The sequence below is a fragment of the Camelus dromedarius genome, chromosome 14 (genome assembly GCF_036321535.1).
Source record: "Camelus dromedarius isolate mCamDro1 chromosome 14, mCamDro1.pat, whole genome shotgun sequence".
Taxonomy (NCBI): domain Eukaryota; kingdom Metazoa; phylum Chordata; class Mammalia; order Artiodactyla; family Camelidae; genus Camelus; species Camelus dromedarius.
In genome coordinates this window covers 12,144,955-12,172,033 of record NC_087449.1, presented here as the reverse complement: position 1 = coordinate 12,172,033, position 27,079 = coordinate 12,144,955, and the positions used below count along the sequence as shown (strand labels likewise).

The 27,079-nt window shown below is 35.4% G+C and overlaps 1 protein-coding gene across 1 annotated transcript in view; it reads right to left on the bottom strand.

Annotated features, from left to right (window-relative positions):
• Window positions 1–3,298: 3,298 nt before the first annotated feature.
• The window catches only part of ADGRL4 (adhesion G protein-coupled receptor L4), a 110,471-nt gene continuing 86,690 nt past the window's right edge, over window positions 3,299–27,079 (bottom strand). Inside the window, exons 14-16 of the mRNA XM_031465455.2 lie at window positions 6,548–6,639; window positions 5,038–5,206; window positions 3,299–4,690 (exon numbers count right to left, since the gene is read on the bottom strand). Coding sequence (XP_031321315.2) covers window positions 4,628–4,690; window positions 5,038–5,206; window positions 6,548–6,639 — 324 coding nt within the window. The 3' untranslated portion in view covers window positions 3,299–4,627. The remainder of the gene's footprint in view (window positions 4,691–5,037; window positions 5,207–6,547; window positions 6,640–27,079) is intronic.

Below are 27,079 nucleotides of genomic sequence, written 5' to 3'. Positions count from 1 at the left end.
AATAAAACTAAGCCACATGGCATGGAGAGCGTTATTCCTGAAAGATATTGAAGTCTTCCAATATATTACTTCATTAATCCAGATTGCATACCAGCTGTGCAAATTATGGTCCAGGTTCAATATGAGATATTACTCAGTCTCTTAAAAAGAGTGAATGAAATAATCCATTAGCTTTCCATGTGAGAAAAGCAGGTAACAGAGATGTTTTTAAAATGTGATCCCACGTATAAATCATTTGAATCTGATGAAATGAACAGGAAGAAAATTATGGAAGGCTATATCCCAAGTAGTTAAGGTAACTTGCCTGGTTGAGGGTGTAAGTGGGGATGGGGGATGGAAATAGATGCGGGGGGAAAGGGCAGCCAAGCAAAGGGGAAAGGAGAAAAACACTTCACCTTAGAGCATATAAAATACACACTTCAAATTGCACATGCATGTAGAAGAGACATGTTAAAAAAGCACGTCACCCATCTTCCATCCCCCAAAGAGCATAACTGTAAACAGGAATTTAACTTCCTATCTGAGAGAGTCTGAGCACGTCCCTCAGAGTTCCAATGGAGGAGCAGAAGGAGCTACGGCTTTCAGTTTAAACACTAACTTTGCAATTTCCTAGCTGTGTGACATTGAGTACTTTTCACATTGAAACATGAGGATAAAACTGCATATGTTACTGTAAGAATTAAAAGAGATCCTGCAATTTAACAATGAAATCGGTATTAACTCTCAGGAAGAGATCCTTTTTTTTTTTTCTTTTAAATGCCATCTCCAAGTTATTTCTCTCACCTCCGTAGTCTAAAATCTAAAAGTTTCAACACTGCATGATAAGTTAACAACCCCTGTTAAGTGTTATGTTATTTCATACACTTTATAACTGCTATAGTTTTAGTGACTGGGGTAATTAGTAAGAACCAAATTGATCTGAGAGGCTTCATACCAGGGATTTTGAATGATGGGTAGAACTTGCATGGAAGAAGACATTCTCAGTAAAAGAAAAATCTGAACAACAGATACTTTTTCTAGATCCACACTTAATCAATAATTCATACTTTCCTCAAAGATTTCATGTTGGAAAAATTAGAGAATAATCTTGACACAGAAAAGAGTCATATTTTCTAACTCATTGAAGATGGGTACAATAACTTTAAAAATATGGAAAATTAAGAAATGCAGGGTCACTTTGGGGGGACAGTGAATTTAATAAGACTGAAGAAATGACACCATCTTCAACTAAGAATGTATAGTTTGTTAGTTTATCTAGCATGCAGATTGTGGAGTATTTGTTAATAGACTTTCTTATGTATTTTCTATATTGTGTTACATTGTGTATAAATATTTTTCCTAACCACAGTGCAATCAATCAACCAAAAGATATTTTTTAATAGAGGATCATAATATCTCTAGTTAATAGCAATGTTTTTACACAGTCAGGGTAATTATCTTGTATGTTGATGTCCTTTCATCTCATTGTTCAAGGCCATCCTTCAAGTAGTGAGTTCTTTGATTAAATCTCTTGAAATTCTGTAACCCTTCTCCCATCCTTATTTGTTTACAAAGAAGAGTTTGTAAAGTAATATTTATTAATGAATTTGTGATACATTTTAGGAATTGAGGAGATTGCATCTCAAATCCTGGTATCACTATCAAATGAGGAAGTGACATGTGAGGAATACCAGCCCGATGGAAAATGAAGCACTACTTTATCAGTAGTTTGGCAAGCTCCTTAGAAATCCCCAAAGAAGATTTTCATTGGAAAACTTGAGTTGAAGCTATATTATGAGCTCAAGGTGTACACTAGTAGCCTAATTCCTCTGCCTGCTCCATGCCACCAATTTGACATTTTTGGCTGTCTCTTCCGCCTAACTGTGTGGCAGTTTGAGAGAAGCATGGAGGGCTTTACCTGGGAAGCTGGCTCACCCAAGGGGCCTCCAGTATGGAATACCTAAAGCAAAAGAGCAAAAGCCAGACTGTTCAGAGGATCCAGACTCTCTTATCACATCAACTGTGTGGTCACAAAACAGAAGGCAGTAACATTGATTCAGGAAGCAAAAAAGAGAAGGTACTTGCCTTTAAGGAAGAACAAATCTTGGTACAATAAATATCTCAAGCTTGGGCTAAATAATTGCAATACAACGTGATAAATGTTAAAACAGATAAGCACTAGGCGGAGGGATGACACAGCAGCGGGAGGGACTAATTCCTTGTGTGAACCAAGAAAGGCTTCACAGAGAAAAATACCTTAGGGAAAAGTAGATGTTTGTCAGAGTAACGACGATCACAAGGAGAAAATTACAGAAATAGGGGATTTGGTAAACCATAGTGAGTTCTGGGAAAGAGAAATGGTTTAGTATAACTGAAGAGGCTCTTAGGGCAAAAGTGAAAATCGGGGAGGTAAGCAGATACGAGAAGGCCTGAAATCTCATCCAGTGATATCTAGGGGAGGGTTGGTGAAAACAAAGTGCATGAGCTAAGGTTTGCCCTAATGTTATGAGTACTTGTTTGTCTCTGAAGATGTTAACACTGCATATCTCCACAGTATCAGTTCCCTATAGTTGCTGTGACAAATCATCAAACAATTATCAATAAATTTGTGACAAATTATCAACAAACTTGGTGTCTTAGTACAATATACACTTCTTATTTTACAATTCCAGAGATTAGGAGTCGGAATTGGGTCTCCCTGGGCTAAAACAAAGGTACGGCAAGCAGGGCTGACTTCTTTCTAGAAGCTCTGGGGGAGAATCCAGTTCCTTGCTTTTTTCAGCTTCTAGAAGCTGCCTGCACACCTTGGTTTGCGAGCTGTTTCCAGCTTCAACGCCAGCAAGGCATGGTTGAGGATGCCTCATGGTGCATCACTTTGACAGGCTCCCTCTTCTGCCGCCGCCATCTTTCATTTATAAGAAATCTTCTGATTGCATTGGGCCCCCCTGGATTATCCAGGATAATTTCCTCCTGTCAAGGTTAGCTGAGTAGCTGTTAGCTGGTTAATTCTCCTCTCCATGCAACCTAACATAGTCATATGTTCCGAGGATTAGGGTGTGGGCATTCTGGCGGGGGGGCACTGTTTTGCTCATCACACGTGATTTGTACACATTGACTTACCAGGTTACTTTTCCAATCTCAGTTCTAGTAGACCTATAACACTGTCCTATGATGACAATGCTAATAATAGGTCATAGGTTTCTCTTATAAGAGATCAGAAGATCTAATCAAAAGTTATTATCACAAATCCTCTAAAAATGTTTAAGACGTTGGCAGGTAGCTCATCTTGAGAAAATGACTCAGCCAAGCAACAGAAAGGTTCATTTAGATCATGTTTTATTTGTTAGAGCAAGATTTGACAGACTTCATTTTAACGGCTGGAGAAATTAAGTTAAAATCACAACATTTCGTATCTTGGCATACTTTTACAGGTAAGTGCAGAACAATTACATATTTTTGAAATAAAATTACTACTTCTGCATTTGAATGAGAAGATTTGAAGACAGAAGCCTTACATTTTAGCAGATATACATTAATAGTGGGAAAGTGTCAGGAAAGAGCTACCATGAAAGTTTCCACAGTTCTTAGTGATTTCTTTGCTATAAATAACATTTTAAAATGTGTTTTTTTCTGAACAGAAAAAAAAATAGCAATTCACTTTATGAATACTTTCATATTTACAATGCCATTTTACAAATAGTAAGTTAAAAGGGAGTATTGCCATGTGATCTACATTTCTAAAATTAAAAAAAAAAAGAACTCAAATTTCCTAGTCTAATGAGATACAGTATTTTTCACTACACTGAAAGGTTATAGCACACAGTGCTTCAGGCTTATATACACCATTTTTACATTTACAGGCATGAACAATATTATATTTTAACACATTTCTGTACTACTGAATAAGCATTTGAAGTCACCATCTGTGAAATAAGTATAGAAACAGCATATACCTCACTCTAACGTGAACCTAAAAACAGAACAGAAATGTTTAGTTTTTCCTTTTGTAAAGTTTTGTGTCCTTTTTAGACTATTCGAATAGAAAATGGACATAAATACAGGTCAGAGTCATTTCAGTAGAAATTTAAGTTCAGAACAATTCACAAGATGGTAAGATGTGTTTGTTCAGTACTTGATTTTATCCCTTTAATTTCTCATCTAGTTTACAAAACAAGTGTGCTCGAAATACATCTCATTGTTATAACAGCTATTCCTTTTTTACTGTTTTATATTCCACTCCTTCGTTCTCTTACGCTCCACTTTCTGTAACAGAGCTCATTACCAAGATGATAGGGGACTGGTTTCAAAGGCAACATGAGTCACAAAAATATCAAGCCAGGGGTTTCCTTCAGGACATGTATATATTTTTTGTGTTAGAAAGAAAATCTTCCCTTGGGCGCAGTGATATCACTCTGAGAAACCAATTACTTTCCAAATATCTGCAATACTACTTTTGACATAACTAAGTCATGTAGGAAAGCTTACTATACCTATATGGTACATAATTTTATCTCTTATTATCTACAGTTTCTACACAGTAAACAGAAAAACTGATTTAAAAGATTTGATTATCTAGTAATTAATAATTGGGTCATTTTTACACATCGGCCGTCCATAGCTTGACTTTTTTATCCATAGTTCTCTCTGTTTACCTCAAACATCCGAAACAACAAGGGACATTTTTGAACAATCTATAATATTCTTCTTGGATCTAAAAAGAAAAAAGAAAGAAATATTAAACATAATTGCAGCAATCACAACAAATTACTTTCGAATCACATTAAACTGTTATATTTGGTTTTCTAAATCATTATTGTCTTCTGACTACCTGTCAGAATACGCTCCAGTGAGTATAAGCTATATTTATATCCTTACTAACAGGTTTTTTAAAAGCATATTGTGCTATGAACAACTAGATGTTCCGCTTATTTTGATATTAAATGTACTGCATTTAGGCAATAAAGGTACATACAATAAATCTATGAGAATGGTTATCAATTTGGTAGCTGATGCTACAAAAATATTCTATGAGGTCGACAAAAATAACAAATTGCTTACCTTTCTAGATAAAACACACAGGAACAAGAAGATGAACATCCCCTGGAAGGCATTGCTGACGGTGAAGAGGTAAGCGGTCACCACGGACGCATGCACAACGTGGAGAACGCCAAAGATCCAGGTGGTGCCGAGGAGGAACAGAAGAGCAAGGGCTCCTCTGGCACAAGACCTGGAACCAATGTGAAATGTTCCAGCTGAAAGATCTACGTGGACATCCCCAAATTCCTCCAGTCATGTGGGGAGTCAGTTTTTGCATAATCGAGGAATCTTTGGTAAAGACCAGTCATGGTTTTGAAACTGACAAATTGTGCTCAAGTTACAGGGGACAGACTGGGGTATCCTGCTTGCTGCACTGTGGCTGGATGTGCTTCCAAATTCAAGGCATCATTACTAAAATACGGTCTTTTGCAAGGAATTTCCCTAATCTTAAAATATTTTCATCTGGTGTACTGCAGGGTGTATGCTTTGATTTCCAATCTAATGTTGTGGTAACTCCCGAAGGTTAAGACAGTTATCTGTTAGAAATTATTCTCCCTAAGAAACCTTGAAAAGGCTACCTTGTGCCGGACATCAAAGGAAGCTTCTGTTTCCTTTCAGTCTTGGTGGAGAAGAATGTTGAAGATATGAAACAAGAATTTTTTGTTTTGTTTTGTTTTTGCAATACAGTTACCTCAAAATAAATTCATGATAGAAAACTGATTTCTTAAAAATTAAAAAAAAATACATGCACATAGTCTCTTTTATACAGTTTCAACTTATAGCCTATGAGTTTCAGTAAAATAATCTTCAATCCTGCTTACTGAGGACACTGCCTTGAAAATAATGATTATTTTCTCATTCATTCTTAGTGCAATCATTCTTTACTGCCGAAGATGTTTTAGCAGTGTACCTTAGAAAAAGCGTCATTCTTAACCTTATTTAAACTGGCAAACTATATGTAACTATGAATGGTGAAGAGTAAAAGAAAGTAATAGATCAAACATTTGCTAAATCCCAACTGTAAATCTTGTGCAAGGTATCCAAGCTCCAGGAGTGTTCCCAAGCCACCTGAAATCAGTTGTTTCTAACATTCCCTACAGCTCACTTCAATTTTTCCTGAACAAACAATTTTCAAGGTCTCAATAAATCAGTTTTAAAGGGAGGAGGTGATGGAAAAATCACGGCAGTATGCAAACTAGTAATCACAAGAAAGAAACACAGTTACCAAGCTCTGAGAAATGTTGTGCAAAATAAAATCACTAAGGCCTTCTTTTGTCTTCAAATGCAATCATCATTTGTTTTTTATTTTGAAGGGGAGTATATTTAAAAAGATTGCTTTACTTACCGTTTAATCTTTGATGATTATAGGCTTATTGAACATATTAAATGCTATTTTGCAATAAGTATTTAAAATATGATGGGGGAAAAACGTGAAAAAATCATGTAAAAATTGTCCTTCCAAAAATGATTTGTACTTTAAGTTACAGAAGCTTTTAATTACTAAAGAAAGTACAGTTGAAAAAACACTTACCTTATGTTCTCATAGCAACTAACTTCTGGTTTCAACCCTGCAGTGTGACGGAAAACTTTGTATATGATAACACCAAATGCCAAGAGGTTAACCTGAGGAAATAAATTAATTTCAAAAAAGAGATAATTTTCATAGTACATTAGATATATATAAAGGAAATAAACAAGTAGCAAAGACATCAAATAAATAGAAACCAGCAAATCATGGCATTTTTATGTATATTAAGAAGCACAAACCCTCTGGTAGACTTATGCAAACAAATCTGTGGTTGATCTTTACAATATCATTGAAAATTGCTGGTACAAATGGTAATTAGTACAGTTTGCCAGATTGTATCAAGCACCTGTTCAAGAACTTCTTCAGATGTTACGATCACTTCTACAGATTGATGAATATCGTCTACTGCCAATAATACGGTTAATATACATAGTAAGATAAATTTTGGTTTGAAAAACTTTATGAACACTTGAGAAGTCAAATTTTTGTTCATTAAATTGTGTGCTGTTTCTTTGAAAAGGAGTTGCAGTGATAATTCTGTCAACCCTTTGAAAATTTAAACTAGAGAAGAGAAACTGAAAGGAAATAAGAAAACTCACCAGAACACACTCAATCTCTATTGCTAGAAAATGTCTGAATATACCTTCTTTGGTTCAACTGGCTATTCCTTCTAATATTCATGTTGTTGTTTTCTTTCCCTAGATTTAACCTCATGAACTTTCAAAATATTAGCCAATGAAATACATGTTTGTGTGAAGGCATATACATTTTTACTGGAAAACACATTCTATTATTTATATTTCCTCACATGAGCTACATAGGGTACGCAGGATTTTTACCCCTTCTAAAGTGACTGCATTATGTAAAATTTCCTCTTTTCTTTCCTTTCTTGTATTTTTGGAGACCTGTAAGTCACGTTTGCAGTGTCAGAGGATTAATTGAGGGATATATTTTAAATGTATATCTATTTTAATATAAGCATACTAGTAATTTAAAATATTAAATTATAGCAATAATTTGCAGGTTAATCTTTTACCGAATATATTTTATTAATCCAAATAGATTTTTCAAAAGCCATTTTGTAATAACAGCAGCAAAGTGCAGTATTTTAATTTTCAGCTAATTCTTACACTAGGATTTCAGAAACTTATAGAAAAGTTCTGTTTTTTTTCTTCTATACTCTAAGGAGTTTTATATAGTTCCTGAAAATGAAATTTATAAATTACTACTATAAAAAACAGTATAAAATAAAGGGTCAGGTAATTTCATGTTACTGGGTCTCCATGGAGAGGTCCTTGAGAGAAAATCTTAGAGGAATATGGATGTAGTTCCTTCTTCTTGCTTCCAAATGTCTATTACTTCTAATTATATGATTAATTAATTTTAATTACAGTAAGACCCCCCCACAAAGAAAAAATTTCAGCAAATGCAGAGAGGAGATAAAATATATTTAAATTGATTCAGTTGACAGTTTCACCCTGTTGTATTATGCTCAAATAACTAATTGAAATGACAATTCAATAATATTTAATTTTATAAGTAGCCTTTGCTACTTATAAAGGAGAGGTGCATAGTATTTATGAGATTTCTATATTTATAGCTTCTTTAAATAAATTTAGAAACAACAATGGTATTTAATTTTATAAATATATATATATACACTTAGGCTTTTTGAAGTTGAAGTATAGTTGATTTACAATGTGTATTAGTTTATTCTAGTGTACAGCACAGTGATTCAGTTATGCACATATATTTAATAGTCTTTTTCATATTCTTTTTCATTACAGGTTACTACAGGCCATTGAATATAGTTCCCTGTGCTATATGGTAGGACCTTGTTGTTTATCTATTCTGTACATAGTAGTTTGTATCTGCCATATGTATATTTTAAAAAATAATCAAAGTATTAGCATTTGGTTAGTATAAATAGTATACTCAAACATTATTGGTTTGATAATCTTCAAAAAATTTTTAATAAGGTGTTTATACTGAACTTGTCATCTAAACAAAGGAAGTGTTATAAGATAAAATAACTTTAAATGATTACAAAATTGTTCTCTAATGAATAATTTTTCCACATTAGTGATTTGTAATATTAAAGTTTCTTAAACTTCTGTTTTTGATAAAACAAATTAGAAAAATAGTCACCCATGTTGCTAGGGTTTCTCAGAAGTGCACACACATTTTAGAAATGCTCTTTTACATTATATCCTAAAACAGTGAAAAGTGGAAATGGAACATTCTCCATGGGTGATCTAGTTCTGGAAAGTACACCTTCTCTGCATTAAAAAGGAAAATGTTTACCTATTATGAAAACCAGGTGCACTGGACGAACAGGAGACTAATTCTTTGTCCATAAATTTCTATTTTCCCAATTGTAAGATAAAACAGATTAAAGCGTTTTTATCAAAAGGTGTTATGGTTTTGTATAATAAAAATACTCACAAATACATTGATTGTATTATCTGCATTCATTGACAATAATACAGATATATGGAATTTTTTACTTGCATGTGTTCCAAACATTTTATAAAGGGTCTATTAAGTGGCTGATAGAGTGGTGAGGGCTGGGTACCTATTAAGGAACAAAATACTGTCTTTTGTTCTCATAAACTTATTAAGAAAATAGTAAAAAAAAAATCATACAAATACTTATAATTCTACAAACTGTGAAAAATGCTCTTAAGTCACAAGTTTAGACTGTTAGGAGAAATTATATGAAGGTGGATTAGGATGAAGGTTTTGGAAGTCTATCTCTTAAGATTTAGCATTTAAACCAGGACCTGATGAATGATAATGCCTGAGCAGAACGAGAATGAGGGAGAAATGCTTTCTGTGAAGGAAAATGACATAGAAAAAGCCTTGATGCTTGAGAGCGTCAGGAATGCGACGTGCCTTTAAGGCATTAACCACAGTGGTGGCTGAGACGTAGCAAACACAGGGAAGAGGATCAGGAGGTGAGGTAGACAGAGATGAATAGTACTTAGCTTTTCTCTGAACGGCAAAGGTTTTTTATTTATTCTTTCACTTAAGAATCACTTATGCGCTAGAGTCCTTTTCCTCAAGGAACTTACAGTATAAGGACGGAGGTGAGCAGGCAAGAGTCAAGAGCAGCACTATTCAGGACGTGCCATGCAGCTGTTTGCACAGCAGCAGTAGAACCCAGGCGATGATGCCCTAACGTATGATTTCTAAGCCCATCTTCAGTGACCAGCAGAGCCCAAGGAGGGCAGCACAGAGAAAAGAAGTGATTTGTCTGCATCTCAGTCCTTGGACCCATCTATGTACACTCACTTCCTGGGTGGTCAGACCCCGTGGCTCCAAATAGTATCCTTAGATCTTATCTGACTTCACCACTTGGAAGTCTAATTGGCCTCCTGAGTTAAAAATGTCAGAAATTAAACTGCGGTCTTCCCTGAAAGAACCTACTTTCGCTGTAAACTTTCCCACTTCACACATAAAAGTTATCTCATTTTCCAGCAAGCAGATCAAGCTTACTCATCAGCAAACCCTTCATCTCTACTTTCAAACCATATTTGGGATATGACCACCACTTGCCGCCTTCACAGAGCCTTTCCTGGAAGAGGCCACCACCACCACCACCTCCTGGGCAATCGCAAAAGCCCCCTAAGTGGTCTCCTGCTTGTATTCTCGCCTTCCTACAATCTACTCTCATTACAACAGTCAGACCAATCCCTTTAAAATGTAACTCAGACCGTTTCTCTAGTCAGAACCCTCCGGTGGCTGCCCATCTCAGGTTGAACCTGAAGATCTCACAACAGTCTCTCAGGCCTGGAATGATACACCTCTTCCTGCAAGTCCTGCTTCTCTAAGCTTTGATCACTTCACTCCACTCACACTGGCTCTTCCGGTCTCCCCCCAGCACACAAAGCCTGCCTTCTGGCCACTGGATGTGCAGGGCCCATGGGTATCCCCATGGCTCTCTCCATCACCACCTCTGTTTAAACGCCCCTAACCTACACACTGCCTCCCAGTGGACTTCGATGAAAAACTGAAACCCGAGTGATAAAATCAGACCTGTGCGTTCAACCCCATGGCAATGTAGAGAGTGATGCTATTCTTTACTGCTTTGAATGATGCAAATTCTTACATCAACGTGCTCTCCCCTTGCCTTAGTTGCTAGGAAACTGACAAAAACGTTCCTCGACTAAACTGTGGTCGGGTTCCTGTGAGCCCTCTTCTCATCTAGGCCTCGACCTTGGGTGTCAGTGCCATCCTTGCGGTGTCCAGTTTTAGCAAGAATCCTGCTAAGTCAGCTGCGAGAGGATTTCCCACTCTTCATATCTGATCACTTTCAATATCTAATCAAACTCCGCATCTCACATCCTTGATTTCTGATCACCCCAGCCTGCCGTTCAGGAAGAAAGCTGTTAAAGAAAGTTTAGCAAGAATTCTCCCTACCCTTGATGTCTCCTCTTAGTGATTTTCCATCCACCAGCCCCACCCTCTCTCCCACACATTGCCTGTTCCTTTGCCAGAAATCCCCAGCTGCCTTTATTATATTCAGAGTTGAGCTGCATCTCCCCTATTTCAATAGTTTTGATATCTATCAAAATAGTCCTAAATAAAAGCATTCTTTACCATTTTAAGAAGTGGCAGAATAATTTTTTTCCCTAACAAATCTCAGAGCCAAATCCAAAGCATATTATAATATTCAGCAAATTTCAGATAACTAGAAAAACCTACATTTACTCCTTTTAAACTGCCTGCATTTTCTCTATATCCAGAGATGTATGTGACTTAAATTCTTCTTCCAATAGAGTAAGAAAAACCCTAAACAAAGAATCAATATCACCTAAAAGCACATGACTTTATTTACTTAGAAGTAGAAATTAAGTTGAAATGCTATGCATTTTACATGGTATAGAAAAATATATTTTGGGAAAGAATATTTTATGAAATAAGTATGAACAGCTTGAGATGCGATAAAAACAAAAGCTCAAAACAAGAGTTAAAAAGTATTTCTGATACTAAGAAATAATTTGCAATTATTCTAGAAGTAATGACTTTGAGAACTGATAGAGAAATATTTATATTTTAGGTTAAATAGTTGCAAAGGTACTATAAACACTGTGCTTACAAGCAATGGCTACATCAATGAGAACATATTTTAATTCTTCAGTAAGTCTTTAAAATATAATGAAAATTTTTATATTAACCTTAATTAGGAAAATGATGCCTTTAAATTGATTCACACTTTCACTAATTTGTGTCTATCTATATGTGCTGATTCTCTTATTATTTATCTCTAATGTTAGTGTCGCAAAACACAGGGGCTAATTAATGACTCACAAATGAGTAAAGTCATTCATTATCATTTTTGTCTCAATTTTTAAAAAATAATTTTATTTATTTAGATAGAGGTACTGGGGATTGAACCCAGGACCTCCTACATGCTAAGCATGCCTTCTAACACTAAGCTATACCCACCTCCTCCAAAAAACCAATTTTAACTTATTAAACCTTTTCTAGGAATAAACAAGACAAGGACATTAGATGGCAAACATAAGAACTCTGAAATTCATCGCTGCACGTTAGAATACTGAAGAGAGTGAAAATAGCTGTGAAGAATCATTCAGTCGTGAAAATTTAACCCTTGAGAAACAGTAATATTTTAAATTTAAAATCAGTTCCCTCGCTTTATCTTGAGATACCAGAAATCGACACATTGTAACTGACTATACCTAAAAAAGAAAAAAAAAGAGAGAGAGAGATACTTATCTATACAGAAAACTGTTTCTTCACTTCATTGGTACATGCACTTACTTTGAAGTTTGGCAGACATGTTCTGATGTTTTACAGAGTGCATTAAAATTTTTAAGTGCCTATTTTTTTAAATGAGAAATTTAAATAGATGATCTGGTGAGAGGGTGGGAGCTAATTCTGAAAGATTTAGACCTACAGGTACATTCAACCCAAGGGCTTCAAATTCAGACTTCAAAATAAAGCATCCTGATCAGTCATTTTTCCTTTCTTTGTCTTTTTCTCAATAATTGATGAAGCCATCTATATGCTGATGTCAAATCTCACCAGAAAGAATGAGAAAATTTCTCTTATAGCACTTTTAGACTCACACTTTAATTTTTCATATATATCAAGCAGGATCTGGTTCATATAAGAATGTGTCATAATCACAACTACTATATCCTTTCAAATAGTTTTATTACTTCTAAATTAACTGGCCCAGGACAAACCTGCTTCTGCCACGGACAAAAGCTGGGTTTCTACTGGCCTACCAAGAGACCATTTAAAAAAAAAAACAAAACTCATTTTCAATCCCTAGCCACTGCAGAGATGGCTAAGTGCTTTTCAATTTAAGCTTTAAAATGAAAAGAGATGACCTATTAATTAAAAAAAAAACTGTCTACTAGCTAGATTGGAATTAAGTACTTAGAGTTTTCTCTTCAGTCTGAGTTTTTCCTTTTTTTCTTTTTTAAAAAATTATTTTCTAATTGGAATCACCTCTTTGCATGCCTCTGTGACAGTGATATGGACATAGTATAGGGGTGTGTGGTAAGTGGAATAATGCCCCCTCCAAAAAAAATGTCTACACCCTGACGTCTGGAACTTGTGCATACAGCACAAGGGAGTTCACAGATAGAATTAAGGTTATGGACTTTAGGACAAGGAAGTTATCCTGGATAAGGGCTCAATGCAAACATGTGTGCCCTTAAAAACCAGAGGGGAAGGCAGAAGGGATTCAGCAGAGAGAAGAGAGATGCAGCCAGAGGTAGGAGAGAGCAGGCAGAAGTGGAGGTCAGAGGGAACTGAAGACAGAGCCAAATGGCCATGAGTCGGGAAGTGTGGGCGGTCTCCGCAAACTGAGACTCACCTCTGTCCAACGGTCAGCAAGGAAACCGATCGCACGAAACCGAATTTGGCCAATGATCTGAATAAGCACGGAAACAAATTCTCTCCCACAGCCTCCAGAATGGCTGATGCCTTCAGTGAGACCCTGAGCAGAGGGACCAGCTGAGGCACGCAGTACCCAGACCTCTGACCTACTGCACTAAACTAATAGATCTGTGGTGTTGAAAGTTGAAAGTTTGCAGTATTTTGTTCCAACTGCATCAGAGAGCTAATCCAGGGTGAAAGCCGCTCTGGATTAGCTTCCTCTTGCTGACTAGATAGATTTCACTGTGAAACACCCTGTCATTGTAGTGTTTCTTATTTTTTAAATAAAATTTTAAAATCCAGTTTAAAATAAATACTAATTTATCACTAATTTGTATTTATTATTGACATTCTAGGTATTTGGTGAGTAGCCAATTATATAAAAACGTTCATTATCTGTGGATTCTGCTTCTGTTTCTAAAATAAAAAGATCAAGACAAAGACGAGTTATACCTTGTAAATGACTTCCTTTCCAGCAAGTCATACATGCAGTTTGTACTTTCAAGTACCTGTCACATTTTTTTTTGTTATAATACCTGCCTTTATAGGCCCTTCTAATAGCGTTGCTAGCTTGGTAAATAAAAATACAAGATGCCAGTTAAAGTTGAATTTCAAATAAATGACAAATTATTTTTTAGTGTAAGTCTGTCCCATACAATATTGGGGACATATTTATACTTAGAAATAATTTGTTGTTTATTTGAAATTCAAATTAACTACTTTCTTGTGGTTTGTATGACAACTGTGACTTCATAGCTGATTCTTTTTACAATCTAAGGACACTGACTTCTTAGTAGAGAACCCCAGGGACATTTCCCTCTCGACATAGGCTGATACATAACTGTTTCAAAAGACATCTCAAAGGAAGAGGGGGTACATTTTCAGATATTGCAATCATTGTGGAACCTAAACCTATGTGTATGTGCTGAGACCAAGAAAATATCCTGAAAGTATACAGTGGCTGAAAACATACATAAAAGTTGGAGCCTAATACAGATCATGCCCAGGCCTGCCAGACCCCACCCCCCACCCCGGAAAGCCCTCTATCTTCATGGTGAAGCTGGGTCAGGAAGCAACGGATCAGGCTGGCAACCTGTTAAAAATCTTTTACTAAAAAAGTAACAGTTAAAAATAAAATTTCCAAAGTTTGGATGTGAAATTGCATTAGTATAAATTTAAGGAAAACTCACAAATTATGATACCACCATGCTTGTGGACCTTTTGTCAGAACTGTGGAGTGGAATAGCTTTTCCCTCTTCAGACACCTACGTGACCCCCTTAGGAAGCATTTTTCTCCTAACGTCACAAGCCTATCGTGTTTAACATTCCGTAGACTCAGGATTTAGCATCCTTGGGAATGTCGATAGAGCTGAGAGATAATCCTCTGCTGCAGGTACGAACACCCGGCTGAGGAGGCAGTAGAACACAGAGAAATGGGAGTGCAGTCTATCCTTACACGAAAAAAATACTGAGTAATCTGAAACATATCGAAATATTTGAAACAATCTGAAAACATAGTGAATATATTTAAGTAGGTTCTAAATACCGTAAGAGAAGAGTGTTATTCATAGATTTCTCTGGAATGTTAACAGCATTCCTGATACTCCACTAATGTTTTGAGGTTTATACTTTAGAAGACTACAGTGTTCTTCTACCAGGCACTGGATGAACGGTTGTTCTGGAATAAAAGCGTTTTTCACATACTCAACACCGTCTATAAAATCGAGCCTCATGTCAATAACAAAAATAAAACTAACTAATATTTACTGAGTGTTTTCTACATGCCAGACACGATTCCAGCTCTTCTTTATTTATTCATTTATTTAACCTTCACACGAACTTTATGGGGGAGGCATTCTTATTCCTCTTAATATTATCGTTTACAGATGATCCCTGACTTACGATACTTTTACGATATTTTTCAACATGATGATGATGTGAAAGTGATATGCATTCAGTAGGAATGGTACTTCCAATTCTGAGTTTTGATCTTTTCCCGAGCTAGCAGTGTGCGTGCGCATCACTCTTGTGATGCCGGGCAGGGTCGCAGCCGCAGCTCACAGGCAGCTACACAGTCATGAGGGTGAACATCCAACACAGTGACAACTGTCTGTACCCAAATGTCCACTGTTTTTCACTTTCAGTACAGTTTTCAATGAACTACATGAGCTCTTCCACACTTTATTATGAAACAGGCTTTGTGTGAGGTGATTTTACGCAACTGCAGGTAACATCAGTGTTCTGAGCCTGTTTAAGGCAGGCTAGGCTAAGATATGATGTTCGGTAGGTTAGGTGTGTTAAATGCATTTCAACTTAGGATGGGTTTATCGAGCTGTGACCCCATTGGAAGATCTGTATCATTACATTTATTTCACATTTATGGCAACAGAGGCATATGGAAGCTAAATAACTGGCCCAAAGTGATACATTTAGGATGGAGAGCCAGGAGGCATCCTTAGGAGACCCGTTTTAACGTTTATGCTCCTAAAAGCGTTGCAAAGCTGGCAAACCACACAGACGAAGGATCAGTAAAAAGAAATTCAATTGACACCTGACAGTTCAGGGATTTAATTCTGTAGACTTTTAAAATTTTAACGGTTAATAGTAACTTTATGTTAGAAATGGTAGAAGCAGAAGAGTGAAACACTCATGAGCAATGATGTGGTGAGCTATCTGGCATTAGAGTTCACTGAACTTAGTCAAGATGCCTGTGGGCGAAGGCCTTGTTTACACTGAACAGGATTTAGTGTTCAATGCCAGTGATTCCCTAATGCAGACACGTGTTTTCTGTTTGCTGTGGTCAGAGATTTAAGAAAATGATAGTTTTTCCTTTGCTGGTGAAGAGCAGAGCTTTCTATCCTATCCTTTAGAGTTCTAATATGGTTATTGGGTTCACGTTGGTGGCCATAAGTGGAACGCAAAAAAAATCTGTGGTTGCATAGGAAGAACATATTGGAATTCTCACTGATATTTTCCAAGGACACCGGTGCCCTCATTTTTGCCCACGTCACACAAACACACCTCTGATGGAAGCCATTCAGAGGGACAAGTGATTCCTACTGAAGGTAGAGAGGGTCACCCCTTTGTTATCTTTCGGCTACTGCAGTGTATCCTATGTGCGCCTGCTGGGTGGATTTCCAAGGCACATTAGGTACTTCTAATAAAGTGACCCCAATAAAATGAAGAGGTAAGATGTAATGTCTGTAAGTGTGCTGTGGGTTAAAGTCAATGCTGAAAAGGAACACACAAAGGAGAAAATAACACAGACGACACTCTTCCTACTCTTAGGGTGAGTTACGTGCCAGACAAGTTGCAAGACGGTGTAAGTAAGTCAAGTTAAAATTCATGAAGATCTATTCAAATTTGATAACACGTTGTTCAAAAATTCAAAATATTAAGAGGACTATTTGAAGTATATACATTTAGAGCCACAGTTTTCAATTGTATGTAAAGTCATGTGTACTCAATTCAACACATAATTTCTCTAAAGTCAAGAATACACGTTTAGAAGTCTTCTTAAAGTTTTCTACTTATCAGTGAGAGTTTTAAAAAGTCATGTGCCATTGGAGAAAAGCTTTGTTCTTTCATGATGAAGTATGTTAACTGAAATAATGCATGAAAAATAATATGGCACAAACTTAAATGTATTCCCTTTATACATTTAAATGTACATTCTTTTCAGTAATGCTAATGGAAAGTACAATTTGAAAACATTACTGAAGATCTGAAGAAGTGAGTTTTAGAACAGAGTACTTAGCGTGGTGTACTTCCAATGTAGTGGCCCTAACGGACAGCTTTAATGTATCTTTGTGACAGTTTAGCTCTGATAACCATTAAAACCAAATATTGAACTGAAGTTAGATCTATAACTTTGGATTGCTGTATTAAAATAATAATCAATATTTCACTTTTTAAAAAGAAAATACTAATGATATTTTAGTGAGAATCACATTGAATGCATTTAAATATTGTTAGTTCATCTTTAATCTTTTAAATCTGTATTTTCAAGCATGCTTTTAATGTACACTATATATATGATGTATAACGTAAAGTGCATAAGATATTAATAAACTAGTAAATGTATACAGATTTTCAAGATGAAAACATACATTTGTTGAAGTACATATTTTTTAACTGATGGGCTCTTTAGTCAAAAAAGTTTGGAGATCATTGCCTCGTATGATTTGACAGTTTCAAAAAGGCAATGGATAGATCTTTAAAATAAGTAGAATAAGTAGACTTTAGAGCCACACTTCAGGGATTCAAATTTCAGCTCTGACACTTATTTGATTCTTTGCATTTCATTTTCCTTGTCTGTAAATTATGGATATTTTCGTGCTTATCTCATAGGGCTGTTGTGTGCATTAAATTATATGCATAATTAATGTAAAGTACTTAGAAGAGTGCTCAATATATAAGTTCATAACAAACCTCATTATCACTGAGTTATTAATTCATTTGGAAGTATGTTCTGTCTGGAAAATTTGAAGTGTCTAGAAATAAATCCAACATATATTTTTTCAACAATTGGACAAGCATCATTTTGTGTTATAGTCTCATGGGACCTGTAAATAGCACCTAAAAATATCAGAACTTATATCTGTCAGTCTTTATTTTAGGCAATATGTCTTCAACAGAAAACATAAGATTTTTTTCCACTTTCAGGGCTTTAAAATAATGTCAGCAAAAATAAATACTTAAATAGATGTAATTCAATAATATGTCAATTATTTATTGCTCATGTAAACAATTTCCTATTATTGTTAAAAAAAAAACTCAAGGGTAGAACTGAAATTTCCAGGTAAAAATTCTTGCTATCTTTAAGAATTTAATAGAAAAAGGAGGAGTAACTAGGTTTCAAAGGATAATCCATATATAAAATTACCAGATACCTTAAATATATAAGCATATCCTTAATGAATCCAGTCTGATAGTCTGGGACAGCATATGGGAGAGGATAGTTATATTTTCTTATGTCACTCTAATATAGAACAGGGGTCTGCAGACTTTTTCTGTGAAGGGCCAGATAAGTAGATAATTTGGATTTTGAGGGCCATATGGTCTCTATCACAATTACTCAATTCTGCCCACCATGGACACTTAAATGGCCTTAAGCAATATGCAAACAAATGAATGTGACTGTCATTGGAATCAATGAAACTTTATTTATAAAAAAAGACTATGGCCATTGCAGACTTTTGGTCTAGAATCCAAGATCCATGAAGGATAAGGACTTTTTCCTATTTTATTCACTGATGTATTCTCAAGGCATAGCACAAAGTCTGACTTATAAAAGATGATCCATAGACATTTGTTGAATGAATAAGAGAATGAAGGGTGGTACACCCTAAACCCAGGTATCCTCAATGGTTTATGCAAAGGAGCATTCAACCATGAATTTGATTAAACATTTTAAAAATTGTATTTTATTTCATCTTGTGTCTTGCAGATTTTGACAAAATGATATTTTGTTAGAAATCTATTATTTGTGTACAGATATACCAATTGAAACTGAGAGACATAATTACCAAAAAGTAATGACCATCTAGGAACAAGTTTAAAAAAAAAAAAGGAGAAGAACAAAGTTACACTCCTTTGTTTTAGGAGTGGATACCTTGAGATGCATGCAACATTTTGCATCTAACAGAAATCACAGACCCATGGCTTTTATGACGTATACTTGTTAATCAGACTTGGGCACACAGGTAGGTCACAACCAAAGTCGTAATCAAAAATGGGCAAAATGCTGCTTCATTAGGAAAATATCTTCCCACAACCCCTGAGGTAATAGTTAAATTATTGCTCTATTTTATTATGGTAAAACCCCACAGCAATATATAACCATCTTAAAAATATTTTAAAAAAATCACACTTCATATTTTTAACATGTTTCTATTAGGAATATTTTAATAGCTGAATTTTTTCCAGTGTTTAAAAGAATAATTTACTAGTCTCCAAGCAGAATTAAAAAGTGAGGAGAACTAGAAATTTATAAACAAGAAGGAGGAAGTGACCTCGGTGGGTGTAAGCGAACTTCGTGAGCGTATTTTTATGGCTGGTTTTAACTGTAGATGGTTATAAGCCATAGAAAGACAGTAGAAAAGGAACAAAGGTGAAGGAGAAAAGTTATATGTGAAGAGTATTTACAGCAATTGTTCGATTTAATGTGACAATGAAAACTGAGTGAGGAAATTTCTTTTGTTAAGCTATAAGCAAGGAAAAATGTTCCTTGTATATACTTGCTGTATAAAATGAAGGTAGAGGTTATTAACAATTAAAAAATGTATACAAACTTATAGAAATCATTTGACTGTTACTTAGCATCTCATACAAGGCTTACACAATTAAATTCAAAGATGTATCTAAAGCTATGGCCAATTTAAAAGGTAAAAATAGAAGAGGGACTTAAGATTGTCCCCCACTTTTAAAAGATGTTTTTATCCTTTTAATTTTTTTTCTTTCTTTCTTTCTTATTTTTTTTTTCCTAACGGTAACTCTGTATATAGTTTGGCAACATTAGCCTCATGTACATATCAGAAACCCAGGGCACAGAAAGGACCCTGTGATACATACTTTTCACCAATCCTATATGGCTTTTGAAAAACTCTAATAATATTTGGCTGGGACCTCATTTTATTCAATGCCAATGTTGAAATTGCTAGTGAAAGCATGCTATAGAAGGTAGATCTAGGTAGATAGACATAGCAATCATTTCTAAGGTTTAAAGAAATAAAGTAAAAGTGATACGTTATAAGGAATGCTTTACTTGCTATGCCTTCTGAGAAGTCCTCTCAAAAGAATCCCATTTTCATGGTGATGATGATTTCTTTAAATTTCCTTTTTAACAGGGAAGAACAAATCTGACTCCACGGTAGATCTGTTCCTTTGGCTCTAACCCTGTGCTCTGTTCCCGGTGCTTAGTCATGCTGGTTCTGTACCCTTTGTAAAAGAATGTCGCCTCCAGCTGAAAATATACAGGAGAGCCCATTCTCAAGGCTCTGACCTATAAGGGTGTAACACTTTTCCATTCATATAAAGACACAAAGTTGCAGAACAGAGAATAGCATTTGTCTTATTGGAGGTTTACAGGAACATCACAACCTGACCTACGTGGACGGCTGCAAGAGCTAAGGATTAAGGATTCTGACACCAAGAAGTTTGCAACAACCAACCACACTCCCTCCTCTTTTTAGTATAAAAGGAGACTAAATTCTGACTTGGGTAAGATGGTTCTCTAGGACTTTAGTCCCCCATCTTCTTGGTCTGTTGGCTTTTTGAATAAAGTCACTATTCCTTGTTCCAACAACTCATCTCTTGATTTTTGTCCTATCATTTGGTGAGCAGTATGAACTGGGACTTGGTAACATCTTTGGGGATAATAATTAACATTTTTAACTAACTGCTGTACTTGGTACATCATTTATTTATTCATCCAACAGTATTACTTGAATGATTACTACCTGGAAAACCTCAATGATAACAGACGGAGAGAAAATCCATAAGGTTTTACTCTCAAAGAGTTTACCGTCTCCTGGGTAAGATAAGACAGATATGGATCAGTTATTAATCAGTCATTTAAACTAATAGTCATGTAATTATAAATGGAGAAAGGTCTTCAAAAAGAGAAAAAAATGTAGAAAAAAATTACTTTTGAAAATAGATTTCTGAATAGAGCTGTTTTATAGATTCATCCGTACCATGAAACCAATTTGAAGTATTTTTATTACCTACTTTTCACTTGCAGAAATATTCTAATTTTGATGATAAACTGATGGGCCACCCTTATCATTGGCTTTGATACAGGTTTTAGACTTGACCCCAAGAGCAATGTAAAGCCAAGAAAGATGTAAAGAGGGGGTGAAGAGATGTTCAGATTTGCTTTTCCAAAATGTTACCTCAAGCTTACTGATGTGTTGTCTTAGAGTTGTTTGTTACACATGTTAGCTTGATACACTAATTGAGAACAAGGTCTCTACCACTGAGCTGTATACTCTTTCCCATCTCAGCTTTTTCTTGATGAGAGAAAATGAAAAAAGAATTTGAGTAATTAGATAGTATACAGAACATTGAAAATTACTTATTGATGCATAACAATTAAAGGAACAATCAGCATCCAGACTGTCTGTATTCCATAATCCAATGTAGTCAGAATTTTAGGAAGGATATTTTGGTTAGTGGTTAGATATGCTTGACAAATATCCAGATACAGCAATACAAAATGGAGGAAGAGACTTTTATAGTAGGCAAGATTTCCCTCATTTCTAACAAGATGGAAAGTAATTTATCTTGACATCTACACTAAGTAAAGAATTGAAAGTTTATGAATAATTTTTAGGAGGTATACGGTTGCTGGGTCTCTCACAACTCCCCCCGAAACCATTTGTGGAATCTGGGAGATGGGAACAAGTTTTTCATGGACCCAACAAAGATCTACTCCCTTCAATCATGTGCAAGGAAAGATGAAAGGCTATGCCGTGCTGAAACAGCGCAGGATTTGAATTCGGAAAGCATGAGCTTGCCTCTACCACTCAGTAGCTGGGTGATCCAGAGTAAACTGCTTAAGCTCTCCACACCTTAAGATACATTTCCACTTATTTAAACTGCAGAAAAAATGATGGCTCTGAATGAGTGTGAATTAATCTCTAATGAATAAAGGCTGTGCTCTAACACTGAACAACTTGGGCTCTCTTTTTGAACAGATACCATCAGGAGGCATGCTTTTTACATCAGAAGGAATTTTAAATGTTCCTTTCTTGGGAAGCGTTGAAACTAGACACACCATTTTTTTATGAGAAACAGAAATCAATACAGTCCCACACAGATAGCCCATTCTCTCAGAACGAGCATTTTATGTTTTGTAGAGAACATTGAAGAGGACAGAGGGACATGATAAATACTTATGGGGAAGAGTAAATATTTTCAGATGTGTAAAACAAGAGCTCAGCAAATGCTTAGAAAGACTGATTCAGAGAAAGGCTCACTGTTGTTGCAGGTTAGCTTGGGTAAGGATGCTGTGTTACACACAGAGGATGATCAAAGCAGAAGAATGATCAGAATATGTAGTGTGCTGTTGGCCAGATGTAAGGATTTTTATGTATTCTTAGTGAGTAGAGGCTTGAAGATTTCGTCTGTTAGCTACATAAGAATGTACACAATTTGCTTTAGTGTAACCAGTTCTTCTCAAGGAATTAGTACACGTCTTTAGAAAGTTATAAATTACAGAACCCCCACAGGTATTTACAGATAAGTCAAGATTATAGTTACTAGATCTAGTGAAAATTTAGTAAAACATTATCTCTTACTAAATGCCATTACTATCTTTATTTTGATGTATTACTGAAGCTTTTGCGAGGATTAACTAAGATGCTAAAAGGGTTTTGTAAAGATTAAAAGACTAAACGGATGTAAAGTGAATAATAATTCTAATGACCATCTTGCTCTAATAACATCCCTAGTGCTTCCCTCTCACCATATCATTATGTAACATCCTTCACTGTAAAGCTGCATTTATAAGAAAATACCAGTGGTAAACTTCACCTTGGCTGGTTATTTCTAATTGGGCTTGAGAGACCCAAGGGTTTTTTTTTTTTTTCCAGTAACTTTTTGATCTCTAATTTCTATGAAGTTATTCAATTTTTATGAAATTTTCTAGTACGAGTCCCAAGGAGATTATCTGTGAAGGTATTTCCGGTAAGAATATAGCTCCCACGTATGGGGATACCTTGAAAACTACAAACGTATTATTTATGATAAGTATTTTTTAACTCCATTTTTTCTTTTCTTTTCTTTTTTTTAATTTCAGCTACCTGTTTCAAGAAGGTCAAAATAATATGAAAAAAAAAGCAGCTAAATGTTATAGGCCCTGAAATTCTTTTTAATACATAATCTCAAGAAAAGGTTAAACTATTAAAGTGACCTGAACCACAGAGGTCACTAAAAGATGCATCTAACAAATTAAAGCACGTAGTTAAAATGTTGATGCTGTTATACACAACATTTAAAATTTACAATAAACAGTGTTTCTAATACAGCTTCAATGGGGTCATCTAAAGGACATGCCCAAACCATGATTTTAATTATTTTTAAAAAATATTTATGCTATTTAAAGAAAGCTGCAAAAGCACTCCTATAAAGGATGTTTAATTCCGAGTCTACAGTATACTGTTGCTCCCAAGCAAGAGAGCTGGGAGTATCACCCCCACGGCACATTTGGTTGCGTCTGGAGACATTTTTGGTTGTCACACCGAGGTGGTGAGGATGGTGGTGGTGCTGCTGGCATCTGGTGAGTAGAAGCCAGAGATGCTGCTAAACTTCCACGCAGCACAGGCTGCACAACAAGGATTTGGTCCCAAGTGTCAGTGGTGCCACTGTGGCAGACCTTGGTCTGTCATAATTCTTCCTGTTGGTTCATAGATTTCAATTTAACCATTAGACACCATAGTAGATAAAAATGTCTACTGTTGGCAAAAATGTCAGGAAATGGACATTCTCATATGTTATTGATGGAAGTATCAAGTGAAGTAAATATTTTGAAGGCAATTTGTAAATTTGCAAATCTTCCTTTACTTGCATTTGTACTCTTAAAAATTGAAGTCTGGTTGGCCGACTTACAATATTACATCAGTTTCAGGCGTACAATGCAGTGATTTGATATTTTTATATATTAGGCACCATCCAAAGTTATTAGTTATTGACTGTATTCCCTGTGCTGTACATTATACTTCCAAGAAACACTTCCTAACAGTTTTATATAGTGGATATGCGTAACTGTACTGAAACAAAGATTCTCTGTGCAGTATTATTTGTAATAAGAAAATACTGCAAACAAATGTTCATCAGTAAGGAAGTGGTTAAATACATTAGAGCATACTCATAATATGGCATGATGAAAAAGGGCAGAATTAACAAGGAAGGATCAATGTGATATATTGCAGGTTGTAAATAATCCAGGTTATTTGAATTTATAATCAAATTCCTTGCTTACATTTATAGATATATTTGCATGTGTATGTGTGTATGTGCGTGTGTGTGCAGGCAAACAGAGGTCTAGAATGATACAAAGTAAATATGAAGAAAAAGCGTAGTCAATCATGGAGACTATGAGTATGTTTTGAAACATTCACGTTTTACTTTACATAGCCTTGTAATATTTGTATTTCAAGCTTGGGAAATTTGTGAAATTAAAAATGTAATAACAATAACAGTAATAAATATACTTAGACAGATATTGTCTGTCTTGTAAGGGTTATGTGAGAAATTCATTTTTGAGAAGGTTTTGATAAGGATTTCCCAGTGAAAGGAAGTTAAGAGATTGTAGTCATAGAACCATTAGAGGAGACCACTGCAAAACACTGGGTGGAATTCTGGGCAACGGAAAAAGAAGGGAGCAACGTAGCATTATAGAAGCACTCAATTATAAGAATTGTGATTCAAATCCAAATGAAAATTCTCACTTTTTTTTTTTTAAAGAAGATGCCTTGTTTGGACACAGCTTGATCAGTATTTGCCTCAATCAAGCAAATTTCATTCTTCAGCACATGTCTATGGGAAACTTCAATTTCTATTCAAAAGTTAAGTTATTTTCACAAACTCTTCTTTATATTTGTGTACTTGAATCTAATCATTTGCACAGTTTTAGTTGAAAGAATTCAGCACTAAAGATGAAAAATATTGGAGAAAGAAATAAATTATGAAAATTATCTGCAGTCAGCAGCTTGCTTTTACAAAGATTTAGAAATCTCTTTCTTGTCCAGCTCAATCTTTCAAAAGCATGGCTAGGCCCTTTCATGTACAGTTATAATCTCAACATTCTAAATGTAGTGCTTCATAGATGCCATCAGTGGGGTCACTGGTTCACATTTCAGAATTCTAAGAGAGCCTTCATGCTAATGAGTCAACACCTGAGGAAGTGTCTCATTTGATCAATACAGAGTATGTTGCTGCTCAAATACCTAAGCAGTTAACACTTATCAGAGTAGGTTGAAAGCTGGAATCTTCCTTTGAAACAACATACCTAGGGGTAGAAAAAAGCCACCAGGGCTGAACTAATTCAGTTTGTACTCATTTACATATTGTCTTAAAGGCATTATTATAACCCCAAGCCAGACGTGCCCCCTAGGGCTCCATTCATAACAACAAGCAAATACCATTTACTGAGAACTAGTTCTCACTTTATAGAAGAAATACGAAGACTCAGAATTAAAGCCATTGCCAGTTGTTCTATAAAAAAAGTCTTTTCGGAGGACAAGTCTGTCCAGATTTGTTCAGAGAAAGCTGTGAAAGCAATCTTACTACTCGTATAAAGCCAGACATCACAAAGTCTCCACTAATTATCTATTTAAATTTGAAGGCTCACTTACAATTTTTCTTCATTCTGGAAAATAAATACTATTTATTCTATTAAATTTCGAGTGCTTTTCTTTAAGCTATTTCACACTTAGTTTCATTTCAGTTAACTTTTTCCACCAGAGTGTACTAGAGACTTTTAACAAATTCCACAAAGTAACAAGCACATATAATCATGTCTTGCTATAATTAACCAAATGCTGTCGTATCTTCACCAATATTTAAAAAACTAGGACCTGCGCTCATATGTATATATATGTTTATGTATATACACACACTGTATTAGCCAAACATATATTGTCTTGCATATAAATTTTTGGTGTGCCAATTACGGTTTTAAAATTAGTGTTTTAATTTAATTTTCAATACAACAGGTAAAACTGAGAAAGCCCAAGATTGCCCTCCAAATAATTTTGTATTTTCCTGTTTTAATTTTTAAAGAATAGATGCTCTTTCTAAAAAAAAAAATTCTTTTTGTTTTTACCATATTCTTTGTTGTGTTGCGCTGGCATCATTACCTTCATTTTCCATGTTGGGGATCCAGAACACAGGACAGTCATAGAGCTTAAGAAAGATCACAGGGTATTTCTTCCTGCCTCATTTATTACCACGGTTTCTATTAATGGATCAACTGAAAAACTATTAAAGGCTTACTGTCTTCTGTGTTCTGGAGTGACCAGAAAGAGGGCTGTGTAGTTTTGGAGTCTAGGGTTCACTCAAGCTCGGAGAATACAGTGTAAATGTCGCTCTGTGGAGAATCCTTTTGCAATTATTGGGCTGTGGCCCCTAAGTTCATGTAGCACACGGGCATTGATTATTAAACAAGCTATGGTCAGTGCATCAAGAAACTCATAGCTCTATGTTTGGGTGTTTGGATGTGGAGGATGCGTAGTGTAATACACACAGAAAATCGTCATGTGAAAAAAACTAAGCGTGAAAAGTATGATACAAAGGTTTGAATCAAAATTCTTTAGGAGCATGAAGACAGAGATTAGTTACAAATCAGGAAAGGTTTTCCTGAAGTTGTGCATCAATTAAGGAAAAGATTTCAGGTAGTAGAATTTCACACAAGATGGTAGGACTATTGAGTGCAAAGAACCAAGAAAATATCCAAGGGACAACAAGTATCCTGCAGAGGATAAAGTTCTTAAAGGAGAACATGCAGTGTGATAAAAGGCTGAAAATAGATAGGGTTCAACTCGATACCGAGAACATTATAAACCAGCCGATGGCATTTGGACTATAGACAAAGGGAAACTGTCAGCACTGGGATTA